General features: G+C 41.4%; 2 protein-coding genes across 10 annotated transcripts in view; one reads left to right on the top strand and one right to left on the bottom strand.

Annotated features, from left to right (window-relative positions):
• The window catches only part of TRPV6 (transient receptor potential cation channel subfamily V member 6), a 108,521-nt gene extending 93,906 nt beyond the window's left edge, over positions 1–14,615 (top strand). The window contains exons 14-15 of one of the 2 annotated variants that reach the window (XR_009764141.1): positions 1,143–1,280; positions 1,643–1,712. Coding sequence is in view for 1 of the 2 variants with exons in the window: in XM_061637569.1 (XP_061493553.1) it covers positions 1,643–1,749; positions 10,874–11,171 (405 nt within the window). In the remaining variant the exon portion in view is untranslated. Of the gene's footprint in view, positions 1–1,142; positions 1,281–1,642; positions 1,750–10,873 lie in introns of those variants that run through there. The other variant, XM_061637569.1, reaches the window with a different exon arrangement.
• A 1,277-nt stretch (positions 14,616–15,892) lies between these two features.
• Positions 15,893–18,038, bottom strand: part of LOC133389569 (ephrin type-B receptor 5) — a 214,905-nt gene continuing 212,759 nt past the window's right edge. For all 8 annotated transcript variants that reach the window (XM_061637532.1, XM_061637546.1, XM_061637498.1 and 5 more), the window contains exon 17: positions 15,893–16,907. In XM_061637532.1, the coding sequence (XP_061493516.1) occupies positions 16,799–16,907 (109 nt within the window). In that variant the 3' untranslated portion in view covers positions 15,893–16,798. The remainder of the gene's footprint in view (positions 16,908–18,038) is intronic.

The raw sequence follows: 18,038 nt of genomic DNA, 5'->3' as shown, positions 1-18,038 counted from the left end.
AGAAATTTGTTTTGGTTCACATGTTAATATGACCTAGGATTGGGATCCGTTGGCTGGTGCTGGTTTGAAAGCATTCTGTTGACTTAAGAGTTGATTCGAGTTAGTTCTTTGTCCACTAGTTGCTGCTTTTAACAATTAGGTTTTTTTCCCTCCCCAAAGAAAATATCAGTAAATGAAATATCGATAAAATTATCCTTCTTAATACTTATATTTCAGAGGTGGACTTAAAAAATTGTTTTCAAAAACAGCCACAGAAAAACCACTACATAAAAATCTGATCTGTAACGCTAGAGAATAAGCAAATTAATTGAAAAATTGGTCCTAAATCTGAGTTGGGTGGAATTCTAGCACACTCCTAATGTGAACCAACCTAATTTGCACTTTCTGAAACTATATATGAACCAAAGCACAGCAATCCTTCAAAATTAACCCTTTTCCTAATTTTGCAATGCACTTCTCCATCCAAACAAATATGTATATTAGGGGAAAGTATGCATAAAAATGCATTTATTAGTGAAAAAATAAGCAACTTAGAGAAACTAAAATTGATAAATTTGTCTTTCCCTAACATTTACTGAGAGCCAGTGTGGTGTAGTGGTTAAGGCAGCCTTTCCCAACCAGTGTGCCTCCAGGTGTTGTTGGAACACAACTCCCATCAGCCTCAGCCAGCATTGCCAATGGTCAGGAAAGATGGGAGTTGTGGTCCAACAACATCTGGAGGCACACCGGTTGGGAAAGGCTGGGTTAAGGTGTTGGACCAGGACCTGGGAGACCAGGGTTCGAATCCCCACACAGCTATGGAGCTCACTGGGTGACCTTGGGCCAGTCACTGCCTCTCAACCTCAGAGGGAGGCAATGGTAAACCTCCTCTGAATACCGCTTACCATGAAAACCCTATTTGTAGGGTCGCCATAAGTCGGAATCAACTGGAAGGCAGGACATTTCCATTTACAACATTTACTGGTATAGTTGACTTTGGAAACAAAATCCCTGTATTTGTATAGTGCTGCAATTGCTACAACAGGCAGAAAAATAATTACGTGGTCCACCAAGACTCTCCACAATTTTCAAGTGGCTCATGGGAAATAAAATTTGGGAAGCACTTCTATGTTCATATGCTTATTTTGAGTGTATTTGTTTAGATTTTTTCTGGCTACAATGAAATCTGGGATTTTGTTCGGGAAATTCATTTACTGGAGCAAAGAAATTGAGGGGCATATATTGGAGAAGAAATGAGGAAATCTGGAATGTTTTTAATCCAGGGTTCTTTATGCATTAAGGTGAGATGAATGGCATATTCAAAATATTTCCTGCCATGTGCATGGGGAGTTCAGACTATTCATTGTTCCACTTTTCTTGGACTCCTTTGCACCATATAATACTTTTAAAACAGTTTTTACTATGTACATATGTATGGTTGGTAAGTGTGTGTTGGGGCCAGGGCATTTTTTTACCCTGATTTTCAACTTTAAAATGCTGTAAATAAAACTTTGATTTGTGCTCTTTTCTTCAACTACCACCAGGGATGGGAAGAGCCAAATGGCAGTTGGTCCTAGCCAAGGCAATGGAGGGGGCATGTGTTGTCTCCCCCCTCCTTCTAAGATTTTTGACTACCCATCTTTTTCAAAATTATGTGTTTCAGGTTGTTGCAACCACCGTCATGCTAGAGCGTAAACTCCCACAATGCCTCTGGCCTCGGTCTGGGATCTGTGGGCAGGAGTATGGGCTGGGCAACCGGTGGTATCTCAGGTAGGTTTGACTTGTCAACATAGTGGTTGCTGTAGGCCTCCTACATCAAAGAGGGCTAATTGTGAGAAACAGGTGCTCTCTGTGGCAATGAATACCAGCACATATATACTTAACATTTCATGAATTTGGAATATTCTGTTGGGCACATGGACTGCAGAAGTAGGGGGTAAAGATCAATGAGAAAGAAGATGTAGGAGCAACACAGGTAGTGAGGTAGTACGACATAGACTGATGCAGAGATCACATGCAGAAAACATTTTCTCTGTGTGGATTCTCCCTTGCTGGACTAGAGCTACTGGTAAAGAAGACATTTTTTCCTGTGTATGAAGGTCTACCCCCTTAGCACTGGAAGCTCTGTATGATTTTGGCAGCACTGAGCAAAATATTTTTTTTAAAAGAAATCTTGTGGCAACTTAAAGGCTAACAAGTTTATGACGGCATTAGCTTTTGTAGACTATAGTCCACCTCATCTGCTGCATGAAATGTTATCCTGAGTTGCTGGTACATGATGGGGGGTGGGAGGGTGGGGCAACTGTAAGCAGTCAGAAGAAAATGAAAGCCAGCAAAGTACAGAGAGTGATAATGACATTAACAGTGGCCATTTAAAAAAAAGTAGTTGATAACACAGATATCCTGGCATTATTTATTTATTATTTGATTTATATCCAGCCCTTCCTTCCAGCAGGAGGCCAGGGCAGCATTGGTAAGTCCTTTATCACATATAGAAAAATAAAAATCAATCATTTAGAATCAGTCCACAAGAAATAGCATGGAACTTCTCTTTGAGGTCTAACCCTTGAGACTACTTTAATTCATGCCTATTCACAGACATTTCCCACCCTCTCCTGCCCCAATCCCCCACTCTTGTTGCTGCTGATTCAGTGGCTGTTTCCCCCTCTACTTTATAAAGATAATCTGGGATTATGTAGTGGATGACACATCCTAATGCTCTATGACCAATCAGATTTAGCTGTATGTTGACATCACTAAGAGCAAATCAAGCCCATTAAAGAGAGGACAGTGGTTCCATTGATGTTCCCCTAGGAGTGACATTTGCCAATTGGGGATAACTCTAGGTCATTGAATACTTTTCTCAGCACTTTGCAGTCATCCTTGAAAAATTGCAGAAAGGCTCCCCTTTCAATTCTAATTAATATTTTTGCAAAACGTTCAGTTCAACTGCTGTTCAGGTTTGACTATGCCTACTCCATGTGCCAGCGCAGTATAATAACAATACAATCATCAAATGAGCTTCTATACAATTTTGTTACTTATTCACAAGTGACTTCAAAATGATTTACATAAAAAATAAATCATATTACAAATCACTAAACACAAGATAACAATAAAATATCAGCAACATCAATATTAAAACCACAAAATCAGTTCTAGAAAACAAAATAGACTCAAGATTCAAAAACCATAACCACCAAAAGCTAGAAAAAAGTAAATTTCCATTGAACTCCCATCAACCTCATAGACCTCCATGCCTCCAGAAGGAGGGGGTTCCAGAACTGGGGCATCACTACCAAACTTGAGCCATTTGCTTCTTCCTCGCCTCTGTCTCCAATATATACATCCTGCCTGGATTGCCACTCCATTAACATCCTCTCCATCTTATGCTCCAGCTGCTCACCCTTGGCTAAGAGCTGCAGGCACCCACTTTATGTACTACCTGGGGCAGTGAGAGACAGTCCCAATTGTAGTCAGGAGCCCCAGCTGCATCAGTTCAACCGACCACACAGCCTCCCCCTCCTGTGTAAAAAGAAGAAATGTTTATAACCCCATCTGAGAAATTTGTTTATCCTACAAACCCTTTTTATAGTCCTGAAAATTCCTTACATGTTTTGGCCAGGCATGAACCTCCACATTCAGTGTCAAGTATTGTCTTAGGCGACGTTCACTGCCAACTCCAGCTACTATAACCCATAGTACTTTCCTGGTTTGCTGGGATTCTTCCCTTGTTTTGTGTCAGTTAACTAAAAAGCCTGGTGCCTTTTGTTTTTGTTGGTCTCCTGCATTTAGATTCAAGTGTGATCTAAAATTGGCCCTCTTTGTAGATCATTTGTTGTTTAAGTGAGAGTTAGGGCTTATCCACATGGGAACATCAATATTGATATTTTCTCAAAATATTGATATTTTCTCAAAATATTGATATTAATATAAATATTTTTGAGGTGACTTTTCTTTAAAAAAAATCCACTTTAGATTTTTTAGGGGGGGAAATCAGAAACCAGGCATGAAGAGATGTTACTTCAAAATTCTCTCCGCAGAGTTAGAGAATATGAGAAAGAACAGAGCTTGGAAAAGTTACTTTTTTAAACTACAACTCCCATCAGCCCCAGCCAGCATGACCACTGGATTGGGCTGATGGGAGTTCAAAAAAGTAACTTTTCCAAGCTCTGAGAAAGAATGATAAAATCCAATGGCAATTCCCATTGCTAGTTACAAGGAGTGAAGGAACTTTACTCGGGGAGAAAGGGAGGGCTGCAGTAAACTGTGAAGGGGGGAGGACAGAGCACTCGGAAGCTGCTGGACAGACCACTGGAAACAAAATGGAATTCATGGGAGAGTTAGTGGGCGGAGAAAGGGCAATAGCTGAAAGTAACGATTCACCCACAGACTAAAAACCATTGAAGCAAACTGTCTGCAAAGATGTGTGAAGTGGAGTGGAACCGTATTGTTCTAAACTTTTCATATTATCAGTGGATCGGGTTAGTATGGATTTACAGGGGGGAAACTGTGATAGCTTCTGTTTGCCAGTAATGTCATGTGAACCATGTGAATTAAAAGGAGATGTGAGTAGCACCAAACACACACTAAACCGTGTAGATGAGCCCTTAATTATTGTCTTTCAGCAAATACAAGTGCATGAATAGTTTACTTCTTCCCATATGTCCTGTGCTGGCATGGAGTTTGCTATGGTACACTCTGTGCATCAGATAGAACAGAACAGATCAGAATTTTATTCTTGCGGTCATAGACCAGTACACAATATCAAATCATATAAAACTGGTTAAAAATCATACATTTGCTAACTATAATCATGGCTGTATAGGCAGTTGGGCTAACAATGTTCTGCGATGGATGATTGCCATAGCACAGAATCTTGCAACACTACACGTGATTTGAGTATATTGATCCAAAAGAAGATAGGTGGTGTAAAAGGAAAGGTCCCGGCCAGGAATCAAGTTGATTATTTGAGTTATATGCAGGAGACGGAGATCATGATAAAAAGGGCAGATTAAGAGTACATGGGTTACTGTTTCAATTTGTCCCATCCCACAGGGGCATAATCGCTTCGCACGGGGAACTCCCCGATATCTGCCCTCTAAAAGAGCAGATGGGAGCACGTCGAACTTCGCCAATGTAAATGCTTTTCTGTATCTCACATTAGGGAGCGAGTTGAAGTAATGCGGGAGCGCAAAGCCCCTGGTGTGGGAAAGGGAATCATCCTTGAATGTCATTGACAATTGATGACTTTGTAATTCTACATCCATGATTCGTTGTGATATAGCCAGCCATGCTTTAGAGTAGCCCAGCATGGAAATCGCGGGAGGAGAAAAGCCAAGGTTTGCAAGTTTCTCAAACAAAGACTTATGTGCATCAGATACATTCTTAACCCCTCTGCGTTATTAAAATTAATAGCTTTGCCAACACTAGTTTCACAACTAGTGACTATGCTAAGTTTCAGGCTGCAACCGTCCCTGCAGCTCTTTTCAAAATAGTTTTAACAGTCATACTTTTCTTTTATGGCAGATGGAAAATATAATGTCTTTTATCCTTAACCTTCAACTTATAGAATGGTTCAAGATATTTTGTTCAAACTTTCCAAAGTGATAAAAATCCCCTTCACCAGTTCAGAAAACTCCATGAGCAACAAAAGGTGAATAATTTTGGAGAACCAGGATCTCATGTAAACTTTAAGTTATAATGGCTTCAGTTTTGCAAACTTGAATGATAACATTAGCTGTTGCATACCTGTTGTGCTTAAAGCAACGTTACAGCGTTTCTCTTAAAAGTTAGCTCTGGAGAAATGGAAATTCCTATTCAGCAAGCTTAGTCCTAATTACTATTTTCATTCTGTTTTCATACCTTGTTAGTTGTAGAGACTGTTGGATATGATGATTATCATCTATTCACCTTTTCTCCAAGGTCCATTTCACAGCAACAAACCTGGCTTTACAACTCAACAGGCAACTGCAACCAATGCTTACTCCCTGATAAGTAGATCTTGTCATGTTTGCAATCACGTCTTGATTGCATTCACACTTGCAGGAAATTCCCAACTTTATCATGTAGAAGCAAAACAAGTAGATCTGCCCCCAAACACTCACTGCATTTTAGAACTGTAGTGTAAAGTGGGAAATTGAGGGTCCTAGCCTTCTTCAGCACACCCCCACACCTGGCAGAGGGTGGCCAGCTCTGCTTTGCTGAAAAGAATACTGAAGAGGAGACAATTTGGATAAAATGTATATATGGAAATTTATATGGAGAGACACAAATTTAGAAATAATTAGTACAATTGAAACAGAAATACAAGGCATCTCCCAATAGTGGGGAAGATACCAGGTAACTGGCCAGGCGCTGTTAAGTGTTGATGGGTAATTTCAAGGTTCCCACTCTCCCTTTTTCTGGTTTCTAATCTTTAAACCAGACTTGGATTAGATAGCCTTCAAACAGAGGACACCTTCAGAAAGAGGACTGTCCTCTGACAGCCCTTCAAAATAGAGGATTGTCCTCCATAAAGTAGGAAACATGACCACCCTATTTCCTCCCCTCCTGCCACAGTACATACAGAGAACTTCCAAGCTGTACATTAGCATCTGCTGTTAACATGAACTGAGGAAGTTGGCATAGGGATGGCAACAACTGGTAAAGGCAGGAGGCTTTGCTCTAATAGCTCCACATAATTGAACTAATTGCGTTTTGGAGAAGGGTATTCCTATCTCTTTGGCTGTGGCTCGGGATGCAAGAAAGCCAGGATTGGTTTTTCGTCATTGTTTTGTACTGGAAGTGCTCCATCAACCTGTCTCTCCCACCTGCAAGGGGGAGGCGTTTCTTTCTTTAGATGGACACAATCTTGTGCAACTGAGAGTAGGAACTTCAGATGATCTTTATGTGGTAAAATTAAAGCTGCATTCAAGTGGAGGAGCTTTCCTCTGAGAGAGTTGTGTCTCCCCTGAATGTTGAACTGTGTGGAGAACAGAGGAAGGAGAAGACTTTGCCCGTTTCTCAACAGGGAAATGCAGTGGATATTTTTCTGGTGCAGTTTAGGTATTATAAAGCAGAGCTGTCTCTGAAGGATATCAGCTGTGTCAAACATAGAAAGACTTACCTTCCATAGCTACAGTCATGGCTACGTTTACATGCTTCAGGACATCTACAAAGGGGAGGGGGCAGAAAGAAAAAAGGGACCATCAAAATAAATATTGCCACAAAGTCAAGTTTGACAAGAAAAAATCAAAAGAATGATGTCCGTGTATGTTTTACCAGTAAATTCAGCTTGCATTCTGCAGGCATGGCTACATATTCCTGACTGTTGACTGCTGTTCCCAGGTGTGTGAAGGAATAATGGATTCTCCATGGTCAAAAGTTCCTCTCCTATATATGTCGTTTCTGTTACTCTTTCCTAAAATGGGAGGTATGGCTAAGTTTTAATTCTTGGGTGTAAAAATTGTCCTAACTCCTCAGTTTGGCATAAGTGTCATGCTCCCTGTTTTGAGGAAGTGATGTACAAATGTGTTTCCCACTCTTCAGACTCCTGAAGATAATCAGGAAGGATTTCTTGAGTTACATTGCATTCCATCTTTTGCTAGTAGCGCTATTCAGACCTTCTAAATTTCTCATGTGATGATGAAGAGCAAGGACAACAAGTGCCCAAGTTCCATAAATCGCCATGAGTTGGTGGCATAATTCCTGCATAGGGAACTTTTTTTTAAAATCCTGATTTTTTTTTAGGGTTTAAAATTATGTCTGGAGCCTACACCAGTGAAACAGCATCCCTGCTTCAGATGCTCTCCTTCCTACTCTGTGTGTGTGTGCATAGCCCCACTTTTCCTCATCACACGAGGGATTTAGAACACCAGAACAGGGATCTACTGCCAAAGAACCTTAGCCATTTAGAGATAGCCATTTAGATCCCCATTTTGTCGGACAAATGTATAAACTACCTGTTTCCAGATTTTTTGGGTCTTTAAGTGGTAGCCTATAGAAGACTGGTCCAAATTTGCTTCTGGTCTTGGATAACAGGTCTCCGCTTCAGCCACATAAAGCTTCTACATATTTCACAAAACTCCTGATGGGGTCAAGAGCTGATAACACCCATAATTTTATATATGGCTATCTAGAGCAAGAAGAGAGCCTGGGGAATAATCTAGTTCCATTGGGATACATTTCACCATACCTGCAGCAACAAAGGATGGCTGATTTTTGTGGTCAGCAAAGTCCTTTGAATTACACGTGCACTAAGTATCAGGTCTTTTGATTATGTGGTACTCTAGCGATTTTCCTGCCACAGCTAGTTAGCATGGCCTGGGAATATCTGTATATAAAATATTGTAAATGATTCTGGCAAAGAATAAAATAAAAGGCTGTATCTCAAAGCACTGTGTCATGAGACACATTTGCAAATAAATAAAGGACTAAATCTAAATTTGAGATTCCTTAAGGTCAAATCTGAGGCAACAGGAAAGACAAAAAGGAGGGCTGCACAGAATAATAACAATAATAATAATAATAATAACAATAATCTTTTAAAATAAATGTCTGAAGCCATAAATTAAGTCACTTGCCAGATGACCAGTAGTGACCCCCTTCGTCTTTTGTTTTGGTTAGTTTGCCTGTCCTTGTCTGCATCTATAAAACGAGAGGAGGATTTACTAGATCTTGCAATTACTTTAGAAAAGATTGGAATACCTAGTGGAACGCCTCTCCTGATATGAAACTACCCGTTCACTATGTTCAACATCTTAGGCCCTCCTCCGAGTTCCGACTCACAGAGAAGCTCGGAGGGTCGTAACAAGATCTAGGGCCTTTTCAGTGGCTGCCCCCGAATTATGGAACAGTCTCCCCGATGAGGTCCGCCTGGCGCCTACACTTTTATCTTTTCGGCGCCAGGTGAAAACCTTTTTATTCTCCCAGGCATTTTAATCTATTTTTAAGCTTTTAACGTATATTAGGTTGTTTATTGTTTGGTATTTACGCTCTACTGTTTTGTGATTTTATTGTATTTTATCCTATGTTGTGCACCGCCCTGAGAGCCTTCGGGCTGTGGGCGGTATATAAATCGAATAAAATAAATAAAAATAAATAAATGTTCACCGATTTAAATATTTGCTCAGAATAGTGTGGACCCACAGTGCTGCATTGGGGTAATTTTATTCTTTGGACTTAACAGCCTTACACGGGACACCCCCCTTTCGATAGTAATGTGATTACTTCCCGTTTCAAAACGTGATTATTCAGACCTGCTGTGTTTGTGGACCCTCCTGTCCATTGTGCTGCATACGTGAAAGGAGGAAAATGGTTGTGCCACAATACTTGGAAAAAGAGGGAAACGTGGGGTGTGACGTGGGTTTTTTTTGCTCCTGTTCTGCGTTTGTGGCACAGTGCTGGATTATGGGGGCATATGATATATTGGATACTGGCTGCATGGAGGATTCTGCATTTGTGCAGGGAATCTATTCTTGGTGACTGACTCTGCACCCCTGTAGTTTCGAGAGAATATAAATGACCCTGCCAGCAGGGTTAGTGGGCTCTTGTCACGTGCCATTCAGAAAATGGTCTTTATAGAGGATAATCATAGCTGTATTGTCTTCTTGCTAATCTGTGTGAGCTCTTCCTGGTCATGATCACATGCATAATTAATTTCCGCCTATTTAGCTTTCAGTGAATCTTGTGCAAATGAATCCCACAGGTTAAATTTATATATTGTATAATAAAAGTGCCAGATGATGGGGAGAGAAATTGGCCGAAGCTGATTGCCTACTCTTTGCTGCTGCTGTGCTAGCGAAGTCAAGCAAGAACAGTTTTTCCCCTTCTTCTTGGTTTAGAATTTAGACAAATGCAAGGACGTAGCCCCACTTGGGGTTGGGAGTTGGGTGGTTTGGGCACGGGTTTGGGCTTTCATTTCGTTAAGTCTTCTTGGCCCTTTTCCAGAGGAAGATCCAAGGAAAATGTGCAGGCCGTTTTACTTAGTTGCTTCTCAAAGGGTCAGCTTGCTCCTGGCCAGTGCGTTCAAAGACACTGTGATGACTGACAAGCACTGGGCACTAATTTTTTAGGTTTACAAATGCAGCTCATCCATTACATACATTTTAAATAAATGAAATAACTGTAGGCATACAAAGACTATTTACATTTAGGCTTTTCTCACTTCATGTTAATCTGTGATGCCACCCACACCCTTCCTCCCCCCCCCACACTTAATAGCAGCACCTCTTCTCTAAATATGGAACAGGTTCAAAGGAGGGCAACAAGGATGATCAGGGGACTGGAAACAAAGCCCTATGAGGAGAGATTGAAAGAACTGGGCATGTTTAGCCTGGAGAAGAGAAGACTGAGAGGAGATATGATAGCACTCTTCAAGTACATGAAAGGTTGTCACATAGAGGAGGGCCGGGATCACTTCTTGATCGTCCCAGAGTGCAGGACACGGAATAATGGGCTTAAGTTGCAGGAAGCCAAATTTCGACTGGACATCAGGAAAAACTTCCTAACTGTTAGAGCCATACGACAATGGAACCAATTACCTAGGGAGGTAGTGGGCTCTCTGACACTGGAGGCATTCAAGAGGCAGCTGGACAGCCATCTGTCGGGAATGCTTTTATTTGGATTTCTGCATTGCGCAGGGGGTTGGATTTGATGGGCTTATAGGCCCCTTCCAACTCTACTATTCTATGATTTCTGGTTATGAACCTTACAAGAACTATGCTAGTGTAAATGAAACATTGTCCCTGATTTCCCCCCCATATACCGTGGCTCAGGCATTTGAGAAGTTTTGATACTGCAGTTAGCCACGTTGATTCATGAACCGTTGAAGCTATTTTGTCTTCAGGTTGCAAAGAGCAAGCCTGGGCAGTAAACGGCATCCTTGACCATTTTGTTTTCATCTTGCCTGCAGAGTTGAAGACCGTTGTGAAAACCGCCAGCATAAGCTACAGCTGCGTGCTAAAACATTTGAGCCCCACCGAAGGGATGCCTTTGAAAAGTACTTGAAGGGCAAATTGACACCGGGGGCAGAAGATGGTGGGCATTCTCACTCAAACAAGCAGATGCCCTTCGGCACTCCTTCAGACACACCAAATTCATCACGGAGGAGCTCTAACTGTGGCTGGGACATCTTACGGCGCAACACGCTGGCCCAGCTTCAGGGATACACCAACCGTGCCATGGAAGAGGAAGAGGTCTACCATGTCTGAGCACAAGAACTATTATTGCCCCTGTGCCCATGGAAGAGTCTCCGTGTGGCGTAGGCATCCTTCCAAGTGAAGGGGGCAGGTCACTCAGTGCTATCATAATGACCATGCTAACTTACGATTCTCTGGCACTGATGACTGTCAATGACCGTTAATGCTTTGGAACCCACATTTGCAGGAAGGTCTCCTGTTGAAGTGCAAGCAAACACGCCAATGTCCGAGCATTGTCACATGTCTAGGAGAACTTTTTGGGAGATGACCAAGATAGTGGCATCCTTAGGACTCCTTTTCAGAGCCTCCATAAGTGCTGTTGATCTTAGGTTGTGAGTGAGAAGACTGGTCTAAGTTTGCGTGTGGTCTTGGAGAATAGGTCTCTTCCTCCTCAGCCACTTAAAAGTTCCTGCATGTTTCACAGAACGTCTGATGGGGTCAAGAGCTGGTAACATGCATAATTTTATATATGTATGTTTAGAGATTCAGAGAATAATCCAGTCTCATTGGGATACATTTCACCATACATGCCAGTAGACAGCTACAGTAAATCCGAGGGTGCAGCAATACATATTACAAGAAGCATGAAGTAGCTGCTGCCCTGTGTGGCTGTTGCTTTATCCTCCCCTCATCCTGGCCACATTCAGTATGCTGCACTGTGCGTGTGTCAGGTCATTATGCTGACCTCCTTACGTGATTGCTTCTTGTATCACCTAGTTCCACCCCACAGACTCCTAGAACTCTTCAGTGAAGGACATTTAGCCTCTTCCTTGGAACATGTGTTGACTGCTCAGCTGAGCTGAACAGGCAAATTATTTATTAATGCATAGTTCAAGCCTACACTTGTGCAACTGAAATCTCAGCCTCCTTGCCCTACACCTGGATGGCAAAAGACAATAACTTGACAGTTTTAAGGCAGCTTTCTAATTTTAGGAGCATTTTAATGACTCTCGTGGCTGTTTCTTAAGGTCAAAAGCTCATTTTCATCAGACTGGGGTGGGGAATCATTTCTCTGCACTCTTTCGGCGCTCTTTGCCTCTCTGCTTTTGATTTTGCTTCTCCTCTGTGCTCTCTTGCTGAGCTCCATCTCTTGCTGTTTTTCGCTCCATGCTCTCTCTCTTTCTGTGTGCAGTTTTGCTTTCACTCACTCTCTTCACCCCTGCTTCAAACCATTCCTTGTGCAAGTTATATTTGAACCCATTTATCATCACTAGTGTCTGCTTCAATATTTCCTACAGGATGTCAGTATTTTTCTTTCTTTGTATTACTGCTAAAACATGACATTGCAGAGATTGCATGACTACCGCCAGAAACAGCAGCCCCTGCGTCTCTTCCACTCTTTTGAAACTGTCTAGTAAACTAGAATGTGGAAAATGACATGGCATCATAGCAGCCAGTGAGGTGCAGGTGAGGCTAGAGAAACCTGCAATGCGATGATGTCACATACGTTTTCCTTAGCTACGTTACCGGGGTGAGATGAGGAAGTCCTCTGGGGATGTTGCTTTTGACTTAAGATTGCCACCTCTCTGATGAAAGTGAACTACCGGTCATTTATACATGCTAATTTAATGAATTATATTTATTTTTTTAAAAAGATCTTTATCAGTGGTGCTTTGCTGTAGACCTAATTTTTCTGCTTTACTGTCCTTTTGCTTGTGAATTTTGACTTTGCATTTCTAGGCCTCTGTTGAATTTGACTTAATTTTCTGCCCAATCCTTCAATTCCTTAAATTTGATGTCACAGGGTAACTTTAGAAGAGTGTGGAGTCTCTTTTATATTGTGTTGTTTGAAAATGTGGTGTGTGTATTCTGTATTTTTTGTTCAAGTAATTATGTTAAACTAGATCTATGTTAAATACAGAATTAGAGAAGCCTTGGTCCTACGGGTGGTATTCAGTGCTAATCCTATTGAGAGTAGATCCACTGAAGTTAATAAACATGACTAACTTAGGTTCATATATTTCAGTGGGTCTACTCTGACTTTAATTGGTTGAATGCAACCCATAATGACTGGGCCACAGCCACCCAGTGAGCTTTATGAGTTCTGGATCCATTACTGAACATTTTTGCAAATGCTTCTGTTACAAAATACATTTTTAAAATGCTGTGTCTGCACAATTTTCTTTATTTTAGATATTTTTAGGCTGCCTTTCTGGAAAGAATCCTCTCAGTAATAGCATAGTGACCTTTATTTTGCATGTTCAAATCTTAAAATTTTAATGTTTAAAAATACATCAGTCACCATTTTCTAGTGCATCAGAGCTTGGATGCCAGGTCTCTCTATGGTAAAAAAAAGGCAGTTGGTGACTTCTTTCATTTTTATACCCCTTACATTAATCCAGAGACCTTTGAGAGCAGGAGCTGTCAAGAGTTCCCCTTACTTGCTGTCTATGTATGAGCAACAGGAGAGGGAAATAAGAATGCCTGAATTTTCTTCCGCCATAGGGCTGGGAAGGGGACAGAACTGCTGCAACGCATGCATACTGCTTGGGCTGAGCTGTGGGGGTGCTCTCCCCTCCTCTGCACACACAACCTCTTGCATCATGTATATCCAAAGGCTGGGGATGATCTATTCACTGACACCTATTTCCAAAAGCACATTGCTAAAATTTAATGCATCATCTTGAGCCAGCAGTGAGGAACTGTGCATGGAAGTGGGCTTCCATGTGTAAAACGTCTTCTCCCAATACCCATCAGCTGAGGCTTTTCATGCATTTTCTGATACTGCATGTTGGTGCTCAGCACATCTGTGATCTCCTTGGTCTGCATTTCCATTCACCTTGTGCTGTCAATGGGAATGCATTTATTAATTTATCTGACAGATTTGTATTTCATTGTCTGCCACCATGTGTATATAACCACTTGGTAAGCTGATCATTTGTATTGTCCTTCCATGTGGTGTGAAAATGCTTTCTGCATCTGATCAAGAATCCAGGCACTTTAGAGGGTGAGTGGCAGAATCTCCTCACCACTTGGCAAGACAATACAGACAACCATAGTGGCACCTAGTTGAGATAATGCTTGGTTTATTTTCATCCAGTGTAGTTATTATCAGTGCATTTATTAGCCACATGCAGGACATTGTTACATGTGACTGTGTCTGGATCAGGGTGTATGTCTGCTGACAAGAAAAATGCACACCTACTAGATTATATGCAATAAACTGCTACCTCTCTCACAATAGATGTTTGTTTCTTATATTACAAGAAGCTAAACCACATTGATCATATTCATACATTCAAACCCAAACTCTGCATCATGAATTGCAAAGGCATCCTAAGCCAAAAAACACAAGTTACTTTCTGCAGGAGAAATGCTGCTGTCAGGATTGTAGTGCAGTGATAAGGTATTAGTGTGTTACTCACAGGGATCTCCTGCTTCACCTGCAACTCAGGATAATACGTCATGCATCTGACAAAGAGTACTGCAGTCCGTGAAATCTCATGCCATAATAAATTTGTTGGTCTTTAACTTTGTTTCTGATTGCCATTGTTTGTTCCAACGCCAATACTATGAGGACGGCTGGTGCTCGCATGAGAAATAAACTGCATCAGCTGAGGGACCATACGTGAGAAGTACCACATAAGTTCTCAGTGCAACACTGACCCTATGTGGTAGGCTTTTTGCTGGCAACCACTCTGCAGCAGGCAATGCATTTAATTCTGGTTTTGTATTAATTGTGAAAGGAGCTAGAGCAGATTTTGGTGTGTGTGTTTCTCTGAGGTCTGTAAGCTCCTTTCCATGCTTGGCATCACTGAGTGTACAAACAGCCTGGGAGAGGCACAGATATTCCTCATAAACTCCTCCTCCTTGGATGATTGGCAGATGCCCTCTCAATAATTTCTACCCAGAGAGTTGCAGGTCTGGGGAGTCAGGTGGGGATCTGGGTTCCTTTCTTCACTTGGCTTTGTGCAGAAATGGCCATTGGACCCTGTTCTGAAGAATATAATGCTAGGTGTCTTGTTGTCTGCTCATGATCACACAGGCTGTGTCTGCATCATTCCCTTTTCTACTAATTTCTTTTGTTATGCATTGCTAGTGACTGCCTCAGTCCTCACCTAACTCTGGTGTCTGTGTCTGTTTGTGATTTGTGCTTGATGGCCACGCTATCTCGCACTTAAAGTCTACTGGATTAGAGTAAGCCTTAAGCACGCTGAGCTCTGTGCCTGGTTTAGGCTAGATCGTTCTAATTGTTCTATCAAAATTGGCAAAAATCACCAAGGGCGGTGACAAAAGTGGGACTTCACTTCAGAGTCTCCACAACGGTAGCAAAGTTTCTTGGATGAATATATGTGAACTCTACTGCATCTTGGCTCTCTTCTACCTTTACCAAAGTCTTTACATGTTTTAGCAAATATATTTTAACAAAGCTGATGGTGCACTTATTTGCCTACCAAGCTGAATTTCCTGCACCTGCTATCTTTTTCTCCTGTACTCAACATATTTTTTGTGATTTCTGTGTACATGTGTGCTCATGCACGCACACACACATTCTATACAGTATGGGGGGAATGCATGTATAATTAAGTACAAATCTGATGGAGTTCAAAAATAATCCACACTGGTAAGTCCTTTCCACTGTCAGCCCAGTTATTGTTCATATACATCAGGTACAAGATGCAAACTGATTGATACTAGCTGTAGTTCAGCACAGAGCAATGCATTAAAGAAAGTGCTAGCAAGTGTTTCAGGAGCAGATCTGTGTGTTCCCCTAATAAAATCTTGGGCACGCATTTCTCTGTCAAATGTTTTATTTCATTTCCCGTGGTCAGAATATCCAGCCGGAAGCTGCAAAAATGAAATATCTGCTCTGTAAACAGATACACATCCCTTTCCTGGTAATTATAAAGCTGCCATCCTGGTTCCCTCATCAGGGAGGATAAACCCTGAACTCATAGCTATCCCAAAATCTTTTGGTGCCTCTGGTGGAAAACCCAATGCCCCTCCCCTCCCTAATTAACATGGGGACCAATCTACCTGGTGCCGTTCTCCAGTGCAAGCCCCACTGAAAATGAGCTGGAGACCTTTCCAAAGGATTGTGTCCCACGGGTCAGATCTGTCTGCTTCCCACTTTGCCACCCTACAATTGGTGTCTAAAATTCATTGCCTGAGGCACCCTCCGTGCCATCTTGTTACTCTGTATGGCTCCCTGAACAAAGGTGATGGTGTTTGCTGCTCATCTCCAAACCAAATCCCACCAGGGATTTCATTCGGCAATGCCGTCTTTCTACTTTCAGGTTAACTCTTATTTTGTCTGATCTGGCTCAAGAGAAGTCTTTGATAGGTTGCTGGCCCAAAGTACAAAGCCAATGACTGGCATTGGCACAGAAGTGTCAGCAGGTTCATTTTGAACTCCAAAGCTATCTTTCCAGCTCTACCCTGTGTACTAACTCCCCAACCCACTTCAATGTACAATGCCACCCTTATCTAAATACCATAGGATTTGTAGCGCCTCGAGATATGATAAAAAAGAAGAAAAAAACCCCCCTACAAATCGCCAAGAGCAATGGTCTGTGGAGTGCAACATTTCATGCAACCTCCAGCGATGCCTGAAATTTACTCCTCTGTTTCCCTTTTACAACAAAAGGTTCATTTCAATATCCAGGTCCTTTTGGGGGAGTTGGAGTGTGCTCTCTGTGTCAGACCTCAACAGGTTCAAGCTGATTGAGGTGAACCCGCATGAGTTGAATGCTATTGAGAATCTTCTTCTGATGGCCAACCAGGCTGATGCCAATGCGTTGGATGTCTCTGGGAATGAAAAAGAGAGGAAGACCTTAGACTGGAGCCCTTGTTGCCTACACCGCCAAACTCACATACATTAATTTTTAACAATAGTGTTTTTAGTGTTTTTTCCTTTCAACAATCAAATCCTTAAACACCACAAACATCAACTATTAAGCTTATATTTTAATAAATAAGTAAATAAATAAGCAAATAAAATACAGGAAGACAAAACCACACGTGATCCAGAGACAGGAGGAACTGTGTGCTCTTCAGCACAGGAAGTGAAAGTTGCAAAAAATAAGGATGCTTCTGAAAATCTCTTCATTTGAATTTTGGCTTGGACTTTTGGAGTTCCAGATTACCTGCTTTTGTTTCTGAAGTGGAACTGATTCATTAGCAATTCTCTATTGTTCCGTTTATTTCTGAATGTTGTATAGTCTGCTGCAGCTCCTAGTTCCTTTGATTAATTAGGATGTTCTTCCCATTCTACATTACTGATGTCTACATGTGCATTAATCAAACACTATAAAAAAGCAATTGTGATCACTGCATGTATGGTCGCATCAAAAATATTTTTGTGGAGTGTTTCACCAATGAACATGTGATCTGTGAAGTGGAGTGCAACATTTCATACAACTATTCTACAGAACATTTCAAAAAATGTACAGTTGTGCCAATATTGTTTTTGTTCAATGTTTTACGAGTGCACAGGAATTCATGTGCAGGAAAGTACATCACATCAGGATTTCTTTTTTGCAATGTCTAATTGATATGCGAGATTATTACAGAAGGGAGGAAACATTGAAAAGAACTGAAGGGAGTGAACGCTACAGCAAACTGAACATGTTCCCATAGGGAATTAATTAGAAAGCCACTTAGAATTTAGGAGCGGTGAAATTTAGGACACACTGAAACTATTGAAACAATATAGGAACAGAGAGGGGAACATCTGTTCATCCTGGTGGAAAGAGCAGAGGGAGAAAAAGGAAAGCCAACAGAGGATGATGGCACAGGACATTTTATTGGTAGGGAAGAGGACCAACAGGACAGGAAGGAAGGACTGACTTTTTACATAATCATTTGAATTAAGTAAATGAACAATGGCAGATCTCTTGTTTGAACTTAAATGCAGAATTTAGTTACATAACATTTATT

This window comes from Rhineura floridana, chromosome 1 (assembly GCF_030035675.1).
Source record: "Rhineura floridana isolate rRhiFlo1 chromosome 1, rRhiFlo1.hap2, whole genome shotgun sequence".
Lineage (NCBI taxonomy): Eukaryota > Metazoa > Chordata > Lepidosauria > Squamata > Rhineuridae > Rhineura > Rhineura floridana.
Note: the sequence above shows the minus strand (reverse complement) of the source record. Positions and strands in the feature narration are given on the sequence as shown.